Source organism: Sinocyclocheilus anshuiensis, unplaced genomic scaffold (genome assembly GCF_001515605.1).
Source record: "Sinocyclocheilus anshuiensis isolate Anshui unplaced genomic scaffold, SAMN03320099.WGS_v1.1 scaffold2, whole genome shotgun sequence".
NCBI classification, from domain to species: Eukaryota; Metazoa; Chordata; class Actinopteri; order Cypriniformes; family Cyprinidae; genus Sinocyclocheilus; species Sinocyclocheilus anshuiensis.
The window spans coordinates 715112-738518 of NW_015542337.1; the positions used below are offsets into that span (position 1 = coordinate 715112).

The 23407-nt window shown below is 38.1% G+C and overlaps 3 protein-coding genes across 3 annotated transcripts in view; 1 reads left to right on the forward strand and 2 right to left on the reverse strand.

The window, feature by feature from the left end:
* Positions 1-2724, reverse strand: part of LOC107691126 (mucosa-associated lymphoid tissue lymphoma translocation protein 1-like) — an 18035-nt gene extending 15311 nt beyond the window's left edge. Inside the window, exons 1-2 of the mRNA XM_016489607.1 lie at positions 2509-2724; positions 974-1073 (exon numbers count right to left, since the gene is read on the reverse strand). Coding sequence (XP_016345093.1) covers positions 974-983 — 10 coding nt within the window. The 5' untranslated portion in view covers positions 984-1073; positions 2509-2724. The remainder of the gene's footprint in view (positions 1-973; positions 1074-2508) is intronic.
* Positions 2725-4007: 1283 nt separating this feature from the next.
* Positions 4008-19412, forward strand: LOC107691127 (alpha-protein kinase 3-like). Its single transcript, XM_016489608.1, has 14 exons — positions 4008-4161; positions 4458-4743; positions 5928-6049; positions 6268-6385; positions 7440-8832; positions 11822-14264; positions 14690-14837; positions 16402-16529; positions 16623-16658; positions 16764-17038; positions 17490-17578; positions 17699-17916; positions 18028-18076; positions 18185-19412. Exons 2-14 carry the CDS (start codon positions 4607-4609, stop codon positions 18525-18527), a joined length of 5499 nt encoding a protein of 1832 aa, XP_016345094.1. The 5' UTR covers positions 4008-4161; positions 4458-4606; the 3' UTR covers positions 18528-19412.
* Positions 19413-20579: 1167 nt separating this feature from the next.
* The window catches only part of LOC107691146 (sodium/nucleoside cotransporter 2-like), an 8614-nt gene continuing 5786 nt past the window's right edge, over positions 20580-23407 (reverse strand). Inside the window, exons 10-14 of the mRNA XM_016489631.1 lie at positions 22337-22531; positions 22160-22241; positions 21910-22008; positions 21486-21591; positions 20580-20764 (exon numbers count right to left, since the gene is read on the reverse strand). Of these exons, the coding sequence (XP_016345117.1) occupies positions 20653-20764; positions 21486-21591; positions 21910-22008; positions 22160-22241; positions 22337-22531 (594 nt within the window). The 3' untranslated portion in view covers positions 20580-20652. The remainder of the gene's footprint in view (positions 20765-21485; positions 21592-21909; positions 22009-22159; positions 22242-22336; positions 22532-23407) is intronic.

The window sequence follows — 23407 nt, forward strand, 5'->3', positions numbered from 1 at the left end:
ATGTGAGCCAAAATCATCACAATTAAAAGAACCAAAGACTTAAACTACTTCAGTCTGTGTGCATTGAATTTATTTAAAAAACAATAAAACCCATTACAAACGAGGCATTTGTTGCATCCAGTGGGGACATAATTACGGATTATAATGACTTATACTGTCTTTTGACGTGTTGCGTTGCATATCGCGCCGCGTAAACATAAAACCATGTGATCGGAGAAACGACAAACAACACGCGCTACTCTACACTGCACAAAACTCGCGTTTGAATCGTCAGTGGCAAATTCTTTTAATATGAAAACGTACTTACAGGCTGTGAGTCAGAAGCTGTCCTTGCAAAAGTTGTAACTGTCCCACTTTATAGAAACAGCCTTTGTGCACAGACGCATTGTAGTCTACTCTCTCAGGATCAGGAAATAGTCCTCCATAAAATGCGCTGGACACATCTGAATATTTGGGTTGAACTGTTCTGGAACAGTGTTGTAAATACAACTTAACCACTGATTTCTAGTTGTGTCCTCTTTTGGAAGGCCAAACAAAGTATTTTTGCTTTCACACCGAAACACACAGCGTCTCCACAACATGGCGGCGGCGGCAGCAACAATACTACATCGAGAATCAAAGTTACGCCTTCTTTTTTTGCGTGAACATTTGGGTGGCGTTATGCAAATCTTCCCACACCGTGACGTAGACATGTGGGGGCGTGTTTAAACGAGGCATTTTAGTGGGGCGTGGACGAGTCTTAACTTTTATAAAGAATATCTCTTTGGGTTTGAGACTTTAGTCTTTGCAACTTTAGGGATCTTATCTATGCACGAACAGCTTGTAACACTCCAAAGAGAAAGGAAAACATGAAATCGCATCATATGACCCCTTTAATAAAAACTGAGTTATCTGTTTTTGCAAATAAACTCTTCATATATAGAAGTAGAAATTTCTAAAGGGGAAAAAACGCATAAGGATAGGTATATTATACCAGTTCTCATGACTGTCGGCACTACTCTTAAGTGTGTAAGGGCCTAGACCGCAATAGGGCTGCACTGTTAAGGTAGTCAGTCATTTCAGAATTTTACCACCTGTGTAAAAAGAAAACAGAAGTATGAATAGTGGCATAACATAACAAAAAAAGTGGCATTCAGAATCAAAACAAAGATACTTGGAGAAAAGTTAAGCAATCCAGAGTTTGGAACAGTTAGCACAGATAGTGTCCAATGATTAATTATTAAAAGAAGCAAATCTATCATGATTTCAACAGTGTTTGTACAGTCATTTCATGCCAAAGTAGTACTCAAAGAGAAAAGTGACAGCAACTTTGAAATGACTGGGTTCATAATATCTTGTTTATCCTAAAATAAAAATTTACCCATTTTTACAACTCTTTGCAGGGAAATGAGAAGTCTCTTTCATTATTATAGGTTTATTTCAATATTCCTATTTGTGACCCTGGACCACAAAACCAGTCTTAAGTGTCAATTTTTCAAAATTGAGATTTATACATCATCTGAAAGCTGAATAAATAAGCTTTGGTTTGTTAGGATAGGACATTTTGTCGAGATACAACTATTTGAAAATCTGGAATCTGAGGGTTCAAAAAAAAAATCTAAATACTGAGAAAATCGCCTTTAAAGTCGTCCAAATGAAGTCCTTAGCAATGCATGTTACTAATAAAAATGAAGTTTTGATATATTTACGGTAGGAAATTTACAAAATATCTTCATGGAACATGATCTTTACTTAATATCCTAATGATTTTTGGCATTAAAAAAATTCTATAATTTTGGCCCATTCAATGTATTTTTGGCTATTGCTACAAATATACCCCAGCGACTTAAGACTGGTTTTGTGCTCCAGGGTCACATTTATGCTTTAATTGTCATTTCAGATTTCTCAGTCTGAGGACTTAAAAATCCAATTCTTTAAACTGTCACACCACTTCAATTCAATAAAATACCATAATGCATTAGCAGTTATATCAGCTTATGAATTTTACTGATTATAAAGAAATTCTCCAATATGTAAACTATAAGGAATGAACCATTTTGCCTAAGAAAAAAATACAGTTCTAAAAACAAATGACTTTTTGACCTTTTGTGAAAACATGATCCCATTATTTGGCAAACAGATACCGTAATTAATAATTGTATAAACTGTAACACTTAAAACTATTTGGACCAAGTTATATTTTTATAACTATGTAAGCACAAGTTTAAACGTTTTTGTCTGAATGTACGTCAGTGTGGTTTTATGGCGTTCACTTGTTTACACAGCAGCTACAGAAAAAAATATGATATGGACATTTTTGTTTGGAGGAAAGAAAATGTACAAAATTACTCTAATTTAATATGAGTTTGAATTTTTGGCTCAAACCCTTACAGTCACTTTTTAACAGTCTAAACAGTTGCTTTTTAACAACTTCCCTGTGCGTTAACCAGTCCCGGACGGCAACAGCATCTAGTTTGTGGCGTCGTTCGCTTGCAGTATACAGTAGATGTAGAGAGGTGTTACACTCACCTGTCCTAGTGCTCATTGCTGTATGCTGTGAATGCCGGCTGACTGCGACTTATATCACACTCCCTTCCTAAAACCCGTCATGCAAACATACACAGAGCCTCAAGCTGTATCGACGTCTGGATATTCAACATGCTGCGATAGAGTTTGGCTTAAAAATGAATGGTTTCCCGTAATAATGACAGACTGGCCCTCCCACTACCGCTGTGCTCAGTGTAGATGCGCCCTCGACATCTGCACACTGCAGCAGGTACAGTAGACTGAAAATATTTTTTCTTTCGTCGTCAGGTTAATGACAGGCTGACGTCATATTGAAAGCAACTAACAATCCTGAGCTGGAAAGACGATTGATTATTGGTAGGTAGCCTATATGAGTTTACTAGAAATAACATTTATTTCTCGTCTCCGTGCTCTCAGCACTTTTGCTTTTAAAAGTGATATAAAAATAGAAATGCCATATAAATGGTTTGCAATGCAATCTTATTAAATAATATTATAATAATAAAAATTATTATTATTATTATTATTTATACTACTTCTAATTTGGCATTCAACTCAAGACAATTCAAGTCGATTCCCACGTAATTTTTTTGTGAATTAAGTGTGACTTGAGACTGAATGGCACACTATTTATTTGTTTGCTTGTTTGTTTGTCTGTTTCTTGTTTGTTTGTAGTTCTGCTCTGTTCTTTGGATCCCCTTTTTGTTTTTGTATTGCCTTACTGTCAGCAATGAAAAAAAATGATGATATAGTTGATTATTGTGATGCAATATACTGGCTTTACCCTTTATAACATCACAGATACACTTACAATTTTAAAATATTTGCTTTATATTCTGTTTCTATGTGTTCTCAGCACTTTATCATTGCATTTAAAATCGTATTCTGCAATTCTTAAATCTTATTAAACGATAATAATTCTATATTAATTTTGAATTTAATGACTTGTTACTTACGTGTGACTTGAGTCAGATTGTTACACTCAAGTTTACATCTCTGTTATTATTATTTGTAAGCATGTGTTTCATCTCTTGTTTGAAAGATGTACGGTATGTTTGTGAGAGTGGTTGCTTGACAGCATGTAATCAGAGCCCTTTTATGATTGGAAAATGATGCAATGACACATGACCGGTGGGAAAGGTTGTTGATTGTTATGGGGAGGGTGTACAGACAGAGTGACATAGAGGGGGCTGTCCTAATTAAACCTGGGCCATGCTTTGAGCTTGTCTGGAGAGCTGTCATCAAAGGGCCACTTGCATCAGATCACTTTCTCCACACCACATACTAGATGCATTTGGCTAAATTTCTACACACAGTGGACCATTTCTATGTGTGCTAATGTATATCAGACAATCAGTCAATCAGAGAAAGAATTACAGGATTTTATGAGGCTGGCAGAGAAGGAATGATTAAAGCAGGAGATATTTTTTATTTTAACCTGCGCTTGGAAGTTTTTGCTGTCTTTTTCTTGGACGCTTCTTTCAAGTGGCTTCAGAGCAATGGCTAGTTGTGGAAAGTGTGATGTGCTCTTGCGCCTATTTGTAGGCCTGCTATAAATAGGGTCCTGCTGGCAACTCACATGCTCTGCTGTGATTGACAATTCTAGTGCTACTGGGACAGCAGGCTCCAAAGAACAGACAAAGAAACACACTAATGGTGAGTTCTTTAAGTGTTGTGCTGTTTTGTCAAGCAATTCAAAGTTCAAACTATATGTGTTGGTTTGAAATCAAATACAAATTAGCGCGTTTGACCAAATTGAAATTAGCAGACAGCAGTTCCTATTAATAACTTCTCTGTTCAAATGGTTTGCTTGTTGAGACTAGCTGCCCTCAAAACAGAATGGTTCTGTTTAAACTATATTTTGAAATTGCGGTTACATATTATTAATATTGTTATTACTTTCAGTGTTTGTGTTTCTTAGTTTGATTGATTTGTATTTTTTTGCTTTTCAGTAGTTCTCCAAATAGCTACAAAGTGGAACTTTACATTTTGGTTCCAATCGCCCGGAGACCGACCTGAATTTTATTCTGCAGAAACACTGAAACCCCATTTAAAGAGACTGGTGGGTTTTTTGGACTGTTGAAGTTATTTCTTTTGGACAATGACATCCAGGAGGCCCATGACCCACTCTTACTCTGGAAATGGGAGATCAGGAAGCCAAAATGGGGAGGATGTTTCATCGGCTAGCGGAAGGTCAGAGAGCCGCAACTACCTCTCCAACATTAGGCCTGAAAATAGGTAAAAAATTTATCAAATTTGATTGAGGGTGTTTTTCTGCCTTGTTTGATGGTGTAAAGCATGTCTGCTTGTGTCAGAGTTATCCAAACCTCCAGTTTGGATGTTGATTTTGAGGTTTATGATGGTTATTATGTCTAGAAATTAATTGTGTTTTTAATAAATATTTTGGAAATACATAACTACAGTATTTTACTAATCACCGATATTTGTGAAATAAATATCATCAAAAATGTATATAAATTATATGGAATATTAATGGTATATAATTTGATTTTAAAAACTGTCTTTGGTTAGAATGTGATCATTGGTTTTTATGTGGAAAAACTCCCCTATTCTCCTATTCTGATACTTTATTTTATCAAATGAGATCCCATTTTAGCACACATCAACTTAAATACAATCACAAAATCCAATTTTCATCAGTTTCAATGTTTTTTGTTGCTGCTGAAATGCTGATCTAACTGTGGTTCCCATATTGGTTGTATTGTATTGGCTCAACTACGGTTATGCCAAGAGAGACCACAACATTCTCCCCATAAGCAACAGCGTTTAATGTATGATGTATTACAGATGCTCCTGGCTGTGATTAAAATCAGGGTCACACGCTGACTAGTCCCTAGTTTAGATGTTCTTGTCTGATGAGTGTCCCTTTGATTTGCCTCATTTCTAAATAGCTTTTCAACTCACAGGTATTCAAACTACAGGCCGTCGAGGTAATAAAAGCTTCCCAAAAGGTCAATCCAAAACTAACTACACTTCAAATAACAATTTCTATTCCCCAAAATGCCTTTCTGCTTTGGTTTGTTGTTTTACAATTTCAGAAATACCAAATTAAAGCCAATTGCATTTGATTGCAAGGTGATCGATACTGTGACCCAGCCAAATAACCACTGTATATTGTACATGAAAAAGTACACTATAAATGATACCAAAACAAACTTTTACATGTTAATATTAAAAGGCTAAAAGAATATCCTCTCACCCTGTTAATACCTTGCAGCCTTTCCTCCCGATGACACCAATAATTATAATTTGGTGACACTATCGTGTCTATGCAAACTGTTGCTTTAGCTTATTAATTTATTGATTTATATAATAATGTTTGGATTAATTTTATATAATATATACTAGCTTTCCTGAAATGGGGATTAATGAGCTGACAAATTTTTATTGGCCATTTCCAGGAGTACATTATGTACAGTCATGGCTCAGTTGACTGAAGAGACCCAGCCATGTTTTGAGACCACCATAAAATCGAAGGCAGTGTCAGAATCATGCAATGTCAAGTTCTCTTGTGTGGTCACAGGTAAGTTGCTTTATGATTATGAAAATACTTTAATATTTTATGGCATTTGTATTGTCCTTATGTTCTATAACATTTCAGTATTGTAAAAAATACACAACAAATAATCATATTTGGTGTGTAAAGTCTGTGTGTATGTTTTTTCCCCCAAAATATACAATTATGATTTTCTAGGTTGAATTAATGTTCAGTATTATAACACCATTACACATTTTCACCAGGTTACCCAGCTCCTGAGTTGACCTGGTACAAAGATGACATGGAGTTAGATCGATATTGTGGTCTTCCCAAATATGAAATATTTCGCAATGGAAAAATTCACACACTCCACATCTACAAGTATGATTATTTTCTTATTTCTGCTTATTTTCTACCTATCTTTGCATTTCTAAAGCAATACAATTCTTTTTTTAAAGTTTATTTCATACATTCATGTGCAAATCAATGCTTTTAGCAGTGACTACACAATGACAATATTTGCTTCATTTGGCAGCTGTACAGAAGATGATGCAGCCATTTATCAGGCCTCAGCAAGGAACAGTAAGGGCATCGTCTCCTGTTCTGGGGTGCTGGAGGTGGGCACCATGAGCGAGTTCCTGATCCACCAAAGGTTCTTCGCCAAACTAAAACAGAAGGCTGAGAACAAGCGGCGAGACCTGGAAGAGAGTCGACGTCGGGGTAAGGAGAACATCCAGAAGGAACAGTTAAATGTGATTAACCAGGAACGCTTACTAAGGAAGCGTAGGACTCCTGCTGGGAACGACCCCCTGAGCTCCTCTCCTACAACTCAGGATGGAGAGGAGAACGTGACCTCCCAAGGGACAGATGAAGAGCAGCCTGCAATCATAGACGATAAATCTGATAATATCACAGTACAGGCTTCTGTAGGCATAACAGAGATGATCATGGAGAATGGTAACGAGAAACTCAACAATAATTACGATCCAATGGAGCTGGTCGCCACAAAGCAGTCTTCCAAAGAGAAACCAGATGAAAAGAAAATGCGTATTACCAATGGATTTGATGAGGTGGGTGTTATTAAGCCCACCCAGAGCAACAGAAAACGAGAGGATGCTAATGAAGGCATGAGCCTGGCAAAATACTTAGCTGAGTCTGTGCAGTCACAAGCTGCTGAACAGCATCAGAGTTTCGCAAAGTCACAGGAGATCATGGAGGTCAATGTTACTCCTGTCCAAAAAAAAGAACAAGAAAGAGAGCTGGAGATAGTGGTCTTCCCAAATATGAAATATTTCGCAATGGAAAAATTCACATACTCCACATCTACAAGTATGACCTGACTGCTTATTCTACAATACATTTCATACATTCACATCCAAATCAATGCTTTTATTGTTTACACAATGACTATTAACTACATTTCTTCATTTGGCAGCTGTACAGAAGATGATGCAGCCATTTATCAGGCCTCAGCGAGGAACAGTAAGGGCATCGTCTCTTGTTCTGGGGTGCTGGAGGTGGGCACCATGAGTGAGTACCTGATCCACCAAAGGTTCTTCGCCAAACTGAAACAGAAAGCTGAGAACAAGCGACGAGAGCTGGAAGAGAGTCGACGTCGGGGTAAGGAGAACATGCAGAAGGAACAATTAAATGTGATTAACCAGGAACGCTTACTAAGGAAGCGTAGGATTCCTGCTGGGAACGACACCCTGAGCTCTTCTCCCACAACCCAGGATGGAGAGGAGAACGTGACCTACCAAGGAACAGATGAAGAGCAGCCTGCAATCATAGATGATAAGTCTGATAATATCACGGTACAGGCTTCTGTAGGAATAACAGAGATGAAAATGGAAAACGGTAATGAGAAACTCAACCGTATCTGCGATCCAATGGAGGTGGTCGCCACAAAGCAGTCTGCCAAAGAGAAAGTGGGTGAAAAGAAGATGCGTATTACCAATGGATTTGATGAAGTGGGTGTTATTAAACCCACCCAGAGCAACAGAAAACAAGAGGATGCTAATGAAGGAAAGAGCCTGGCAAAATACTTAGCTGAGTCTGTGCAGTCACAAGCTGCTGAGGAATATCAGAGTTCTGCAAAGTCACAGGAGATCATGGAGGTCGATGTTAGACCTGTCCAAGAAAAAGAACGAGAGCTGGAGATGGAAAGGGAAAGATTAAAAGAAGAGGAGAGGAAGCGATCACGAGAAATTCAGCAAGAGAAAGAACGAGAGAGATCCAATGAAAGAGAACGAGAGAAAATTAGGCAAACAGAACAAGAACAAAGAGCTACATCTGGGCCTTCAACCAAAGCTGCGTCACACAAAGAGCCAGAACCTCAACACAAGTCAGCTCTAACCTCGGTTTTTCACTCCCTAAAGGACATATTCTTTGGCAAAAGCAAGAAGTCAGAGACAACAGAAACCACAAAGAGAACTAGTGAAGTTATCATAGAAAAAGAAATTCCACAACACCTCCCTCCTTCACAAACACCTCCTCAAATGTCTTTGGTCTATAGTAAGGCCTCTGAGCTTGAGGCACCAAAGCTGGTGCAGGAATCATCTCAAATGGTGGATTTGGAAGTAAAAACAAAGCCTCTACCACAAACACAAGACTCAATCGTCTTTAATGATATCATAAACTCCAGTTCAGCTGAACATATTTCTGAATTTCATGCAAACAAACTTGAGGATGTGTCTCCCACCCCTGAAAGAGAGCATGTTGGGAGCATTGGAGCAACACTTAGACTTTCTGTAGGGGAGAATGAGATACCAAAGGATGAGAGTAGTCCAGAGGAAGTCCAGCAGATTTATCAATCTCTGCTTCTCAAGGTGAGTTCATCACACCGCTCACTTTACAACCTGCCGGTTTTGTCCATCTGTAGTGCAGGGCTTCCTGCACCACAGCACATGGCAGTTATTTATAGAGAGTACATTTGAGCGACAAGACTTGAGTTTAATTACACCAGTCCATAGCCAAGATGATGACACTAACTATACCCAAGAGAACACAGTAGGCAGCTTTGAGATTATTTGGTCTATGACTTTTCATGTAAGGATTGAAAGTGTCAGCATTGTTCTTATAGACTATTTTCTTGACAAAACTGCAATCACAGTGTTTGGGATGCAGTACACAAGTAAAGCAGGGTATAAAGTCTGAGAGCACTCGTTAAAATGTTTCTATTTTGTATTTTTTTTCTAATTAAATACAATTTTAATTACAATATTGTTCAATATTATATTATAAGCATAACAGTTTAAGAAAAATCTTTGTGTGTGTGTGTGTGTGTGTGTGTGTACCATGATGTTTTTGTTTACACAACTTAAATTGTACATTTAAATTTTCAATGTTGTCTTAACATTTTGGACTCCACTGTATTAAGACTACAATTGAAAAGATTCAAAAGATTTTTTTATGTTTTTGAAAGAAGTCTCTCATGCTCACCAGTGCTGCATTTATTTGATAAAAATACAATAAAAACAATAATATTGTGAAATGTTATTACAGTATTAAAAATGTATATTATATTTATTATATATATTTATTCCGGTCATGGCAAATCTGAATTCATTACTCATTCTACAGTGTGACATGCTTATTAAACCTTGCTTATTAAAAGTATTCATTTCTTTCAAAAAAAAAATAATAATTTTTTTTTACTGACCTTACATTTCAGCTTCTTACAACACCACAGCTTCTGTGCTCTGCTTTTGTCTTATTTACGGCTCTCTCCCAGGACTTTGAATAAGGGCCACTGGCCCTTTAAAAAGGCAATCAATAATGCGCAGAGTGAGCATGAGTCAGACTAGCTGGATTTTTAGCTTATCTAGAATAGTTAGAGAATGTGTTTTCATGCGTCAGCAGACCTTTATTATTATTATTATTATTATTACTCATTGGGACCAACTAGTATTGGACCTGAAATGGGATTTTCCATCCATTGTCATAATTGCGATGACTTTAAATGGACGTGTTTTAATGATAGTGCAGGTCAGGACATGGTGAAGGACAGTTGCTGGACAAGAAGACAAAACCTCTTCACATTTTCAAGATTCTTTGGTTCCCGTGTCTTAAAATAAACCTGTTTCTAATCTGTGCTGAGAGAAGCCATACCATACAAAGAGAGTTTACTGACTGCTAAACTTGTATACATTATGTCAGAGAAACCAAAGTCAGCTGACAATTCACCCTTACTGAAAATGTTCCACTTGCATGTTAAACCTTTGTCTCTCTATGTATAATGGATGACTAAGTGCCCAAGATGCTCTATTATTAATTTTGGTTTTAGATTTTATTACAAACATGTTTACTTACTGTGCATGCAACCGTAGACAGTAGTCGAGCTTCTTTCTTGGCAAGGATGTGCACATGGCAGAGGTTCTGTTAGCCCTCACATGATTTTTAAAATGCCATGGCTGAGAAATGAGAGAAATGAGGCTGTTAGAAAGGCATGTGGAACCACAGTCATTGCATCATTGCTTAAAACCAGACTCGGCTAAATGCTAGTAATGAATTCATGTTTGTTAGCCAACAGGGTGAATGTCACCTTTAATTGATTCACATGTGCTCAGTCTCAGACAGGACAAACATGTGACAGCGTTGCACCTGGCATGTAACACATTCAGCTGTTTTATTTCCTATGTAATGTGGAAGTGCAACCACCCTAGCGTCTCGTGGGAAGTTAATGGTTGTTGTGGTGTGTCAGTTAGAGGAACCCTGCACATTCATCTGAACTCTGCATGTTGAATCACAACAGAGGAACTTCTGTTAGAAGAAAGCTCTCGTAGGAACGGTCTATAAATGTGACAAGCTACTTCTGTCACTACTGAAATGCCACTCCATTTTCAGTTTTTTTTTACAATTAGATGTTTCAATAATCGTAACATTATATCACTGTAAACTGATATACACTGATAACACTGTAAACTTATGTTGTAATATGTAACATACAATGTAATATGGTTATAAAAGTGAAGTGAAAGTGACAGTATATATATATAGTTTAAAGTTATTTATACAGTTATAGCTATATATATAGTTGTCATGAAATGAAAATTCACCCTGTTTTCAAAATATTGTAAACAATTCACATGTCACTATAGTACATATCACTTTCCACAATGAAACAAAGAACTGTGGCAAAATCACAATTTTTTCCTAAGCTAGAATGTTACCCATTTTATTAGAAAATTAAAAACATTGGCATTAGGTGTATACTGATCAGCAACTTAAACTTCAGTAATATTAAGTGTTTTACTAATGTGATTTCTGTGGTGTTAGTTATATCATATGTCACTTGTCATACAGGGGTGTTGTCAAGTTGTCCTGACAGTTCATAAATATTATGTTGTTTTCCTTCTACATACATGGAAAGTTGCACAAGATTGGTAGTCTGAGTGTACAAATTTGTATATAGTTTCAAATATAACAGCTTAAAATACAAGTAAACAAACCAAATGACAAAAATATAGTTAAGGTGTATGCTTGTTCAATAAATACAAAATTTTTATCGTAAACATGACTGTACTATGCATCAATGGTGTATAAAACTATACATCAATGATCAAAATTCTAAGCTTTTATAAAAACTTCTGCCTCAGTTATTGATTTTATGATCCTATGAGCAAATCAATCCAAGCATAAAAGTGATTAATTACGCTTTTTTACTTTTTTATTAATATCCCATAATTAATATCCTATTCTATAAACATTAAGATCCAGTGCATGCCAAGAGGACAATCTAAAACTGTAAAATCTGTGCAGTGGATTCAGTGTTGTGAAGCCACAAGTTATTTAACAAGCAACTGTTTATGTCTTAAGGCTACAGGTGACCATACTAAACCTAGTGACACTGATGTTCCTGGCTCTGTGGGCTTGGCCAATCCTCCATTCGAGACTGAAAGGCTGGAATTTACCTATCCTGCAGATGAGGTCATGCGAGATGCTGAGGAAATGCATATTTTAGAGGAACAGGGGGGCTCAGATGCCCCCTTGACAGACCTCATCATGGCAGACCTGAAAAGCACGCAGTGTTGTGAGAGCCAGCCAGAGTCTCAGTTTTCACAGCTTGCCGACTTTGTCCCTACCGAAGTGTACAATGAGTCCCAGTCAGCGGAGCTGAGAGTAGAAAAGAGCAAAGAGCCAAACGAGAAAGTAATTCCTAATATGGAGGAGGAAAGTGTTATGAAAACGCTAGAGGGAGGTTCCCTGACAGGGAAAAATAAAGAGGAGATGAATGATGCAATAGAAGGGAAATCTTACACTGCAGGGAAAAATGAGTCGGTGAGTGACTTTGTCATAAAAGAGTCAGTCCTTCCTGTAGTTGGAGTGAATGAAAGAGAATATGAAATGAATGATCAGAATTCATTGTCACCAGCATTGGGGCTAATTCAAGAAGGGGATTCCGTTGCTCTTGTGTCTGAGAGTGCAGTGGAAATTGATTTTAAACCAGATGAAAAATCAATGCCAGCACTAAATGTTAGTTTCAAAGAGAATAAAGAAGTTGCAGCTGACTCTGCTAAAGTGAATGATTTTAATATGGAGCATAATAAAAGCATTCCAAGTCAGGGTAGGAGTGCTGAAGAAAAGGGAAAACATAGTGGTGAAGAAAAGATTGAGGAAAGCACAGAAGAAAAAGACAATGTTAATGCTGAAAAACTAAAGGATGATTCCAGTCAACCAAAGAAAGATGATGTTAAGAGAAACAATAATGTTGTTCCAGAGACAGAAGCATCTGTTGTAATTCCAGAGATGGAGATCCCCAAAAGTCCAAGACGAGGTGAAACTGAGGTTATAGAAACTCAACCGAGGCCATACAAAGTAAATAAACCAAAACTCCTTACAAAAGCACAAGCAGAGAGACGTTTGACCGAGAAGGACCAACCAGCAGTCCAACCAATCATAATACTCCCTGACACAAGAGAAACCGTCATCAAGAATGTGGCAAAAAAGAGATCTACGCCACTCATCCCAGAAATCAAGGTCACATTGCCAGAAAGAGTCAAACGTGAAGAACCTGTTATTGCACCTAGAAGTGAAATTCTGAAATTAGAGCCTGAGAGAGTCATGCAACCTTTAACACAAGAGGTGGCACAGATATTTCGAGAAAAGGAAAGACAAATGGATGATGCCACTAGAGCATCAGGTGAATCAACCTCCAACAGCACCTTAGTTATTCCAGATCTTTTGGGTGTGGCAAGGAACACTCAATCATCCCCTTCTGTGGAGAGAACACAAAATCTAGAAGCAAGAGTGAGAGGTGGAGAAGAACAAGGAAGTATCAACACTGGGCGGGGCAGGGAAGATGACAGTAATATCCCTATAATCAACATAGCATGTGCTGATGACAACACAACCACTCTTGAACAAGAGCAAACTCTTGTTCAAAGCCACCCCTCACTTCCTGGCATAGAAATCTCACAAGATGTTCCTCCCATTTCTGTCACAAATGCAGAAAGGCACACCGATAGCAAAAAAGATGACTCTGAGACTTCAGTTACTATGCTAAAAAGTGAAAGCAATCAACATGGTCCAGTTGCTATTTCTGAGAAACCAAAAGAGCAGCTCATGTCCCAGCTGAGTCCTGATATGTCTACAAAAACTCCGCCTGGTATTATTAACCAAGACCCAGATAAGGTTCCCCAGCTGAAAGACACAAAGTTAGAATCTGAATCTGACAGCCTTCAAAAAGACAAACCTTCCATAGAGAAACTTAGCCTAACAACCCCTGTGGGACCTACACTCCCTCCACTAAGTCCTGCCAGTTTGCGAAGGCTAATTGCAAAGAATAACCCAAACTTAGAGAATCAGGGGTCCATCTCAGCTGCATCAGTGGATGGAAGTGAGAAGAAAGGGGAAGAGAGTGGTGGAAGTACACCCACATCCACTCTGTCCTGTGAGAGTAGCCCAAAGATGAAGCGACGAGACAGTCTCACCCTAATACCCTCAGCCACCCCCGAGGAGCTGGCTTCTGGTGCTCGCCGCAAAATCTACCTCGCCAAAACCAAGTCTGAGGATGAGGGATCTGACACGCAGGGTAAGAGGGATAGTCCGTATATTTCGCCCAGTCAGGCTCGCAGGGCGGCTTTCCTGCAACTTCAAAGTGGGCAGCAAACACCACCCACAGAAAGACGTTCGCCATTGATGGCCCGACGCAAGGCCACGCTGGACGTGCCGAAGCCTAAGGAGGAGATGGCAGAGGTGACAGACAGCACAAAGACAGAAAGCAAACCAGCAGAAAAGGAGAAGCTGGACCCCTTCAAAGGTAACACGTATGTATTTTTATGCTGGTTGATTGCTGTTGATTGAAGTTTTTCCAGCAGGAACCTATTGAAATCTTTCATATCTATTAAAAAATGGTTGTCAAAACTGCACAAGAATTAAATAACAATTCTGTTAGCTGGTCAGATCACAAACAAGCCCCCAATTTTTGATACCACTAAAGTTTGGTACCAACATAAGCCATTAAGATATTTGTATATATCTGTATGCATGACATTGGTTTGTATTTAGGCCTTCATTCTAGTTATTCTCCTTCTTTCTAAGCAAGTGTTCTAATTTTGCACTGTTCAGACATTATCATGGTGACACCAAGACGTAGGGGGATGTCTGATATGGGGGAAGAGTAAACACTACATATCTTTACCTTGTTGCCTCTGTCAAGTTACCCCTGATCCTCTTTCCATTCAGCTCCTCAGGTTATCCGCAAGATTAGGGGTGAGCCCTTCTCAGATGCCTTAGGCCACTTGAAGCTGTGGTGCCAGTTTTTTAACATTCTTAGTGACTCCATCATCAAGTGGTACAGAGACGAAGAGGAAATTGTGGAGACGGAAAGACGGTAAATTCCCCTGTAATCTTTCAACACAGCCAAAAAACCTAAAGCAAGTTTAAAACAACAGTGAGATTTCAGGTTAAAAGTTACTGTTGATAGAAAAATTAGAATGCAGTAAATCTATGGGAAAACATAAAAAGACCAATACAACTTGGAAAAGTTTATTGATACAGTACCTTACAGGCATTTTTCTACATATTTGAACAAATGCCTGAAATGTTGACATATAACAAATATTTCGCTATGATAGTATGCATATTTTACTGCTTATTATACCCCAAGAGGTGTTTTAATGCTGTAAACCTGAAAAGTTAGCAATATTGTTAAAGGGGTCATATGATGTTGCTAAAAAGAACATTGTTTTGTGTATTTGGTGTAATGAAATGTGTTTATGCGGTTTAAGGTTCAAAAAACACATTATTTTCCACATACTGTACATCGTGTCCATTTTTGGAAAGCCAAACAAAGTAGTTTCGCTTTTACAACGAAACACAGCGTCACGCCTAGAGTGAGCAGAGGCCGGGGGCTACAGTGAGGAACGGCCGGAGGGCTAGAGTGAGCAGAGGCGGCGGGCTTGAGAACGGCGCGGCCGGTGGATTCGACAAAGGAGGCTTGCGGCAACCACATGTGACGACCCCGGGCTGGACTCTGCTTCATCCACGGTGAAAGCCGATCCGGCGATCCACAGCGCAAAGTTGTTGTATTTCCTCAGCAACCAGCACGGATCAGCTCCAGGCATGACGAAGCAGATATCGTCCTCTTTTGGAAGGCCAAACAAAGTAGTTTCACTTTCACAACGAAACACACAGCGCCTTCACGACATGGCGGCGGCAACAACAACATTTGGGCGGCGTTAAGCAAATCTTCCCACATAGTGAGGTAGATATGTGGGGGCGTGTTAGAACGAGCCGTTTTAGGTAGGTGTGGCTGACTCTTAACTTTTATAAAGAATATCTCTTTGGATTTGAGACTTTAGTCTTTGCAACTTTATAGATCTTCTTTATGCACCAAGAGCTTGTAACACTCCAAAGAGAAAGGAAACATTTAAATCGCATCATACGACCCCTTTAACTGCTCTGTGGACTCGTCATTCACTTATTTGTATTTCACCATGAACACCACAGCTGTTACTGGTGATGCTCTAGTCAGAGAGTATGTAACCCAACACTGCTCAATTGCACCATCAGGGGATATTAAAATCTAAATTTGTTTCTCACAGTGCTGTATCAGCACGATGACGCCGTACTCGCACGCATACACCCTGAAATGCGTCATATGTGTTTGTGTTTGTAACACACTGCCCTCAAGTGGCTGTAAGTTTGTGCCACTTTCCATTAAAAAAGCATTAAATAGGGTTGTAAAAAAGTGTACAGTATGTACGTATGTGTATATGTACTGTATATAAGACTAATAACTTCTTCAACTTTTTAGGCTTGGTTCATTTACTATGCTTTTACTCTATAATTTACTCTAATATACTTTAAGAAGTCTATTAGAATATCAGTGTATTTGTATAATTGTAAAGTGCCTTTGATTACATTTAATTTACATCTCTTCCCCTCTCTCTCAGTGCTGGGGATGAGAGTCCAGTGGCCCTGGCCATAGTCCAGGCTTCCAGCAGAGACTGTGGAGTATATGGCTGCTCAATCAAGAATGAATATGGGACTGACATCACAGATTACTTACTCAGCGCAGACAGTAATTTATAACTCATTGGTCCATTAATAAACAGAAATCTGATAATGTATTATTTATTATGTTCACTTTGACATTGTTTCTTTTTTTGGGCAGTACTGGCAGAATTTTTCTTAAGGGAAGATTTAGAAGGTAAGACTTCTGGGCTAAATCGAGTGTGTTCATTGCTACAAATTACACAAGATTTTTGTTGTTTACCTACATTGGATTTTCTGTGCTGTATTTCTGTCTTCTCAGTTGGAGAAGAGATTGAGATGACACCAATGATGTTCACCAAAGGCCTGGCAGACTCGGGTTACTGGGGTGATAAATTCTTTGGTCGCATCATGACGGCAGAGGTTCAGATTGGAGAGGGATGCGTACACAAGACCTGCAGGGCAAAGGTCATCTATGGTTTGGACCCTGTCTTTGAGTCAGGCTGCACATGCATCACTAAAGTAAGAAATCCCATCGCATATGGGGCCAAGGAGGAGAGCAACCTGGCCGAGAGAAATCTAGAGATCACCAAACAGGTTAGAGCCTTAGTGGATCACAATTTACATTATATTCAATTGATACTGACACAGCAAAAACTATAAAAAGAAAACATTGGGGAAAGTGGTTATTTATACTGCTAAGCTCCAAAAAGGACCATAGATGTATCATGAAAGTGGTCAGAACGATGGTTGTCAAGTTCTAAATCCTTGCTTTAAAAATGTGTATTTTTTAAACTTGTACATTACATGACTGATCATGATGTGGCGAAACCAGTGAGATTATATTTCAATTGTGAATAATATTTGAAATATTCAATCATTAGCACACAATCATACCTCCATTTTTTGATACTTTTGTTTTTTATGGTCTTTTTGGAGCTTGTATTATAATTGTATGGAAAAAAAATCAGCTCACGTATTTTTTACCACAGAGATTTTCAGTATAGATATTTTTCAAGTTACTTTTTTTTCTTCTTCTTATCCTCAGGACTGTAAAATCCAAAATACCATTCGGGAGTACTGCAAAATATTTGCAGCTGAGGCCAGAGTGATTGAAAACTTTGGATTCTCATTAGAGTAGGTCTATGAAGTAATATTGACTAAAAGACATTTCTATGCAATGCATGTGGCTACAAATAAGAGATTATGTCAGAATGATCTAATTTCAGATTTCTTTGCTTCTCTAAATAAATTCAGAGTCATCCCCCTTCACCTGATGTATCGACCTGCCAATACAATTCCATATGCTACAGTAGAGACTGATCTGAATGGTGTGTATGTGAAATACTGTCTGATGGACAGCACAGGAAGACTGATCGCCAGAGCCACCTCTGAGGTGGAGCAGAAGTGTTGCACTTTCCAGCACTGGATCCATCAATGGACCAATGGAAACCTCCTGGTTACCCGGTTAGAAGGTAAAGAGATATTTACTTGTACTTTTGAGTAAGTTGCTAAGTACTACATTTTAAAATATTCCTAAATATATATAAATATAATAGTATAAAATAAACTCTTGTGTGTTTCAGGTGTCGATTCAAAGATTACAAGCATTGAAATTGTTACTAAGTCTAAAGGGTTGGTACATTTTACTATGAGATTATATTGTTTAACCATTTTTCTGATATTTCCACTTCTTCAGTTTTTTTTTTCTTGGAGAGACTAATATTTTTATGCCTGCTGCAGGTATCAAGGCCTCACAGATAAAGGATCTCTAAAGATAATCGAGCAGTTCATTACTCAACATCAATGTAATTACTACTGTGGACTTTTCGGCCTAAGACCCTTAAAGCCAATGGAATCTCTACAACAGCCTAAAACAAAGACCTCCAGGAGCCCTCTACTGGCCAAGAGGGCCGTAACAGGCTCATCCAGCCCTCAGCTTCAGAAGAAAGGAACCAGCCCACAGTCTACCAGGAAAGGCACGTCTAGCCCCAAAGTGGTTAAAAAGACAGGTGAAGCTGGGGAGAGCAATTCCACCACCAAACACAAAGCTGTGGAGGTCCCAAAAACTGTCAGGATGAGGTAGAAAGAAGGACTAGAGCTCTTGTAAACAACTTGCAAAGCAACTACGGCATACTTTTTTGATTTTCTTACCAAACTTTAGTTTGGAGCCTGTGTAATTATCTATAGCTACTGTTGTACAGGACAAATGGCTTCCAGTAAATTGATTCTGCCAATTGACTTTGCACATAGTGTCTAAAATGCTACAAATAAGGAAGAAATGTCTATATAGAAACAAGGATAGTAAAAGGATGAATGACCAGAGGTGTCTGGCCATTTTTAATAATACTGTGAACTGCTTTGCAGCTATAAGTCACCATTCAATACCTCCGGAGAGAACCTTCATTTTATTTTTAAGAGCTGAATTGAGGCAATCCCCTTTTTAAGACTAAAGAAAAATACTAAACCTGGCTGCCTGTAGACAGATGAACAATGTTTTCAGATAGACTCTGGAACTTTATGATTTATTCAAATGTTCCTATGTCAAGTTTATATGACTGAGGAACCGTGAGAGAGGGACTCTTCAAAGATTCCTCAAACATCTGTGATGTATGTGTCTCAGCTGTGTAGAAATGCAGCTTTTTTCCGTAGCGGTTGCTGAGGTGCTTTTTATGGTGAATTGTTCTGCTTTTAAGGAAATGGCCGTTAATCTCAGTGCACCGATATTGGTTGTATATGGGCAAAGTATTAGTGTCATAATCAATGCAGTTGTGTTTTCATCTTAAATGTGTCTCCTAGAAGAGGGAAAATCATGTGCTTTATTGTCACAGTAAAGCCATTTACTACTGGCCTTTCGAACTGTTCATGTGTCATCTATCTCTGGAACCCTCCAACTTCACACAAATGGACTATATATACAGTATATATTATTCTAACATTAAAAAGTTTGGGGTCAGATATTTAGTTTTATTCAGCAAAGATACATTAAATTGACCAAGAGTGACAGTAAAGGCATTTCTAATGTTACAAAAGATAATGCTGTACTTTTGAACTTTATATTTATCAAAGAATTCTGATAAAACTGACCAGTTTACACAAAAATATTAAGCAGCACAAAATGAAAATTCAGCTTTGCCATCATAGGAATACATTTTAAAATATATTAAAATATAAAACAGCTATTTTGACCATTTCTTTCCCCATATTACTGTTTTTTACTGTATTTTTTATTAAATAAAGCCTTTGTGAGCATAAGAGACTACTTTCAAAACATTCAGAAATCTGACTTACCCCAAACGTTTGAATGCTCAATGTTTACAGGTTTTGATATTTTGAAATGTATGTTAATTGAAAATAACCAAAATAAATAAATAAATGTAACGATCTAAACATTTTACCCCATTCACAAGATTTAGTAACCATTACTTAGCAAAAAAAGGCTCATGCTAAACTAACTCATAAAATATCCATGGAGTACTTGTTTAGATGTATATGAAAGGTTACCACAGATAGTGGTCAGACATGATAAGATAGGGCATACTAAAGTCTGTGTCGTGGTTTATATTATAATGATACAGATTACTATATGGATTGTAGTGTAGATTAGAGAGAGAAGATTAGTGGTATACAGTATGTTTGTAGGATGAGCATTTTAGGTGTTTTTGTTGTTACATTTTTTTGTAAAATAAATGTGTAAATAGCATCAGAAGCTTATTTGACTCATTTTACCATCCAAAGGCAGAGTCCACTCCATTGCTTCATATCTTAAAAACTGCTTGCCTCACCGAAGAGCCCTTTGGCCCTTATTGGTTATGCTTTACTCCTGTAATGTAATATTTTCACAGCACTTCCAGCATAACTGTCAGAATGAAACACTGCAGAGCACAATGTCTTGATATCAATCACGTCAATGGATGTAAATTACAAAAATGATTATTAACTTTACATAAGACAGAACAACACCAATTGAATTAAATTTACAGCATTTACAGAACATAAAAATACTTGCACATGCATTGTGCTAACACACTGTTACATCTATAAAGAAATTATGAATGAATAGCTATATGACCAAATAAAATCAAACATACTCAGCACATACATATATTAACTTAACATACATTTCAAAATGTGTGAATTTAATAAATAATGTCATTATATTTAGTTCAGAGGTGTTTTCTGCATTGTTGTATCGTTACTTATTGGACAAACTACAGGCAAACGGGTTCCTGATAGAGACCACAACAGTTTGCAAAATAAATTGTTGCATTTTTCACTTCACTCCAGGACCCCTCGATATAAATTGTTCCATTGTTGATAGTGCTGAAAACAAACAAAAAATTTTATAGTGATGCAGTCTGAATAAATATTTCCCAGATTAAAGGAACAGTTCACCCAAAACTAAAAAAAATGTACTGAAAATGTACTCATCCTTAGGCAATGGATCCTCTGCGGTGAATGGGTGCAGTCAGAAAGAGTACTGCACATGCAGCTCATAAAAAAACATTACAATAATCTGCAAGTAATCCACAAGACTCCAGTCCAAAATCCAACAACATATTTGTTTAGAACTGTTTTCGCTTGTAAACAGTGCTTGATCTATGCATATTTCTCTCCTGAATAAAACAATACAACTTTTTCACTGAGGAAAGCAATATTATGATAGAGGACTCGTATTTTAGTTTGAAGCAACAGTTTAAAGTTAAAATGCCTGGATGTGATTTGTTATCACAGCTTTTCACTTCTGATGTTAATAGATGGACTGGAGTCATGTTGATTACTTGTGGATTATTGTGATGTTTTTATCAGTTTGGACTCTCATTCTGATGGCACCCATTCACTGCAAAGGATCCAAGTGATGGGATGCTAAAATTTCTCCAAATCTGTTCTGACGAAAAAGCAAACTCATCTACATCTTGGATGGCCTAAGGATGAGTATATTTTCAGGAAAATGTTCATTTTGGGGTAAACTACTCCTTTAAACATTTCAATACAGAGTGCTTTCAGATCACTACAATCAATGCAAAATATTCTCTTTCCTTACCTTTTGAAAAGATCAAAACAGCAAGTTTCAATGTTAGGTATAGTGGTATTGAAGTCTGCATTTCGAAACAGATCCACACAGTCCAATGGAGGAACGAAAAGTATACCTACAGGCAGAACAATGCTAAACTTAACTCAATATAAGATTGTACTTAATCAAAACCACCAGATGGGGGGCTGTGGCATAGTGGTTAATCTGTGCTGGTTACTCATATTAGGTTAAAGGTTTGAACCTGGCAAGGGGCAATTCATAACCCATCACTGTTCTGTTTTAGAGCAAGGCTTCATAGAGACTATCCATTTAATGTGTAATGTAAGCTGCTTTGAATAAAAATGTCTGCTAAATTAACCTAATGGTGTGTGGTGATAAAGTTGTGGTGTTGATAAAAAGTTAAAACAGATTTTAATAATTACAGATTGCTTACCAGCAACACAGGCATTGATCAGGGAAACACATGTGCCTGTGAACAAGGCTCTGAGCACTAAAGTAGATATGACACTCTTCTTTGGTGGACAAATAGAGGCTATGAAATAATAATAATAAAAAACAAATCAGTAAATTATGTTACAAAAATTGGTGATACTGAACAATGGTGATAAGAAGTCATAAGGCACATTATTAGCACTAAAATCATTAAAGCACACTTCATACAAGTGCTTTGAATAGATACTCACACAGGCCTCCAATCACAATCCCAAGAGAGCTGAAATTAGCAAAGCCACACAGTGCATAGGTGCAGATGATTTCTGATCGAATCTGCAAGTAGTTTGGACAACATACTTTTCAGATTATGCATTTGACTATTTATTATGTTTATTAACTGTTTGATGAGACATTACATAAATACTTACTGAGAGCCAATTTTTATCTACACCATCTTCTAAAATGCCATTAAGTCTGTTGTTCTTGAGCACTGACAGCTTCTCATAGGCTATAAACTCATTAAGGAAGAGTTTAGTGCCAATAAGTTCAGCCACTGTAAAAGACTCCTCGTATGGAATTCCCATCATGAAGGCCACCGGCATAAACACGTAGGAGCAGATTAACTGGAGGAGTTGAAGGTAATAACTCTTTTAAAACACTTGGATATAAAAATATGAAGGATGATGATGTGTTTTGATGTAACATGTAAGTACATTACCATTCAAAGGTTTGAGGCAGTAAGTTTTTATTTATTTTTTTCATTTTTTTGAAGAAGAAATTTATATTTTTATAGAGCAAGGATGCGTTAATTTAAACAAAAGTGACGGTGAAAACATTTATGTCACGGTGCGTGCGGGGAGATGAAGCGAGGACTCAAGTGCAGGAGAAATGGTTATTTATTTTAGTAAAAAATTAAACCAAAACAAACTCAAACCACCCCAAGGGGGAAAAACAGACAGGCAGGCCTAAAGCTGCATCACATGCAGACACGAAACACACACAATGAGAAATGACGGATCAGCACAGGATGACAGACACCAGGAGAATAAATAGGAACCAAACGAGGAGGCTAACGAGGGAGACACAGGTGGAGCAACTTAAACAATAACGAGGTAACAAGATGGGAGGGGCAAGACAATAGACAGGAGAGAGCACATGGCAACAGACAACACAAGCCATGTGCTCACCGAACACAGTCATCTGGTGGCCCTCCTGGGCACACCCGCTGAAGACTGTGACAGAACCCCCCCCTTAAGGAGCGGATTCCAGACGCTCCACCAAGAGCAATCCCGGAGGGAGGCGGAACGGAGGTGGATCAGGGGGAGGGATGGTGGGCCAGGCCCGTGTAGTGGAAGAGGCCCTGGGGATAGAGGTAAACCAGGGTGCCAGGGCGGGGCCGGCAGGGCAGGAGGCCAGGGCGGGGCCGGCAGCAAGAGCAGAGCCTGCCTCAAGGAGGGAGCCGGCAGGGCAAGCAGCTGGGGTAGAGCTGACAGAGAGCG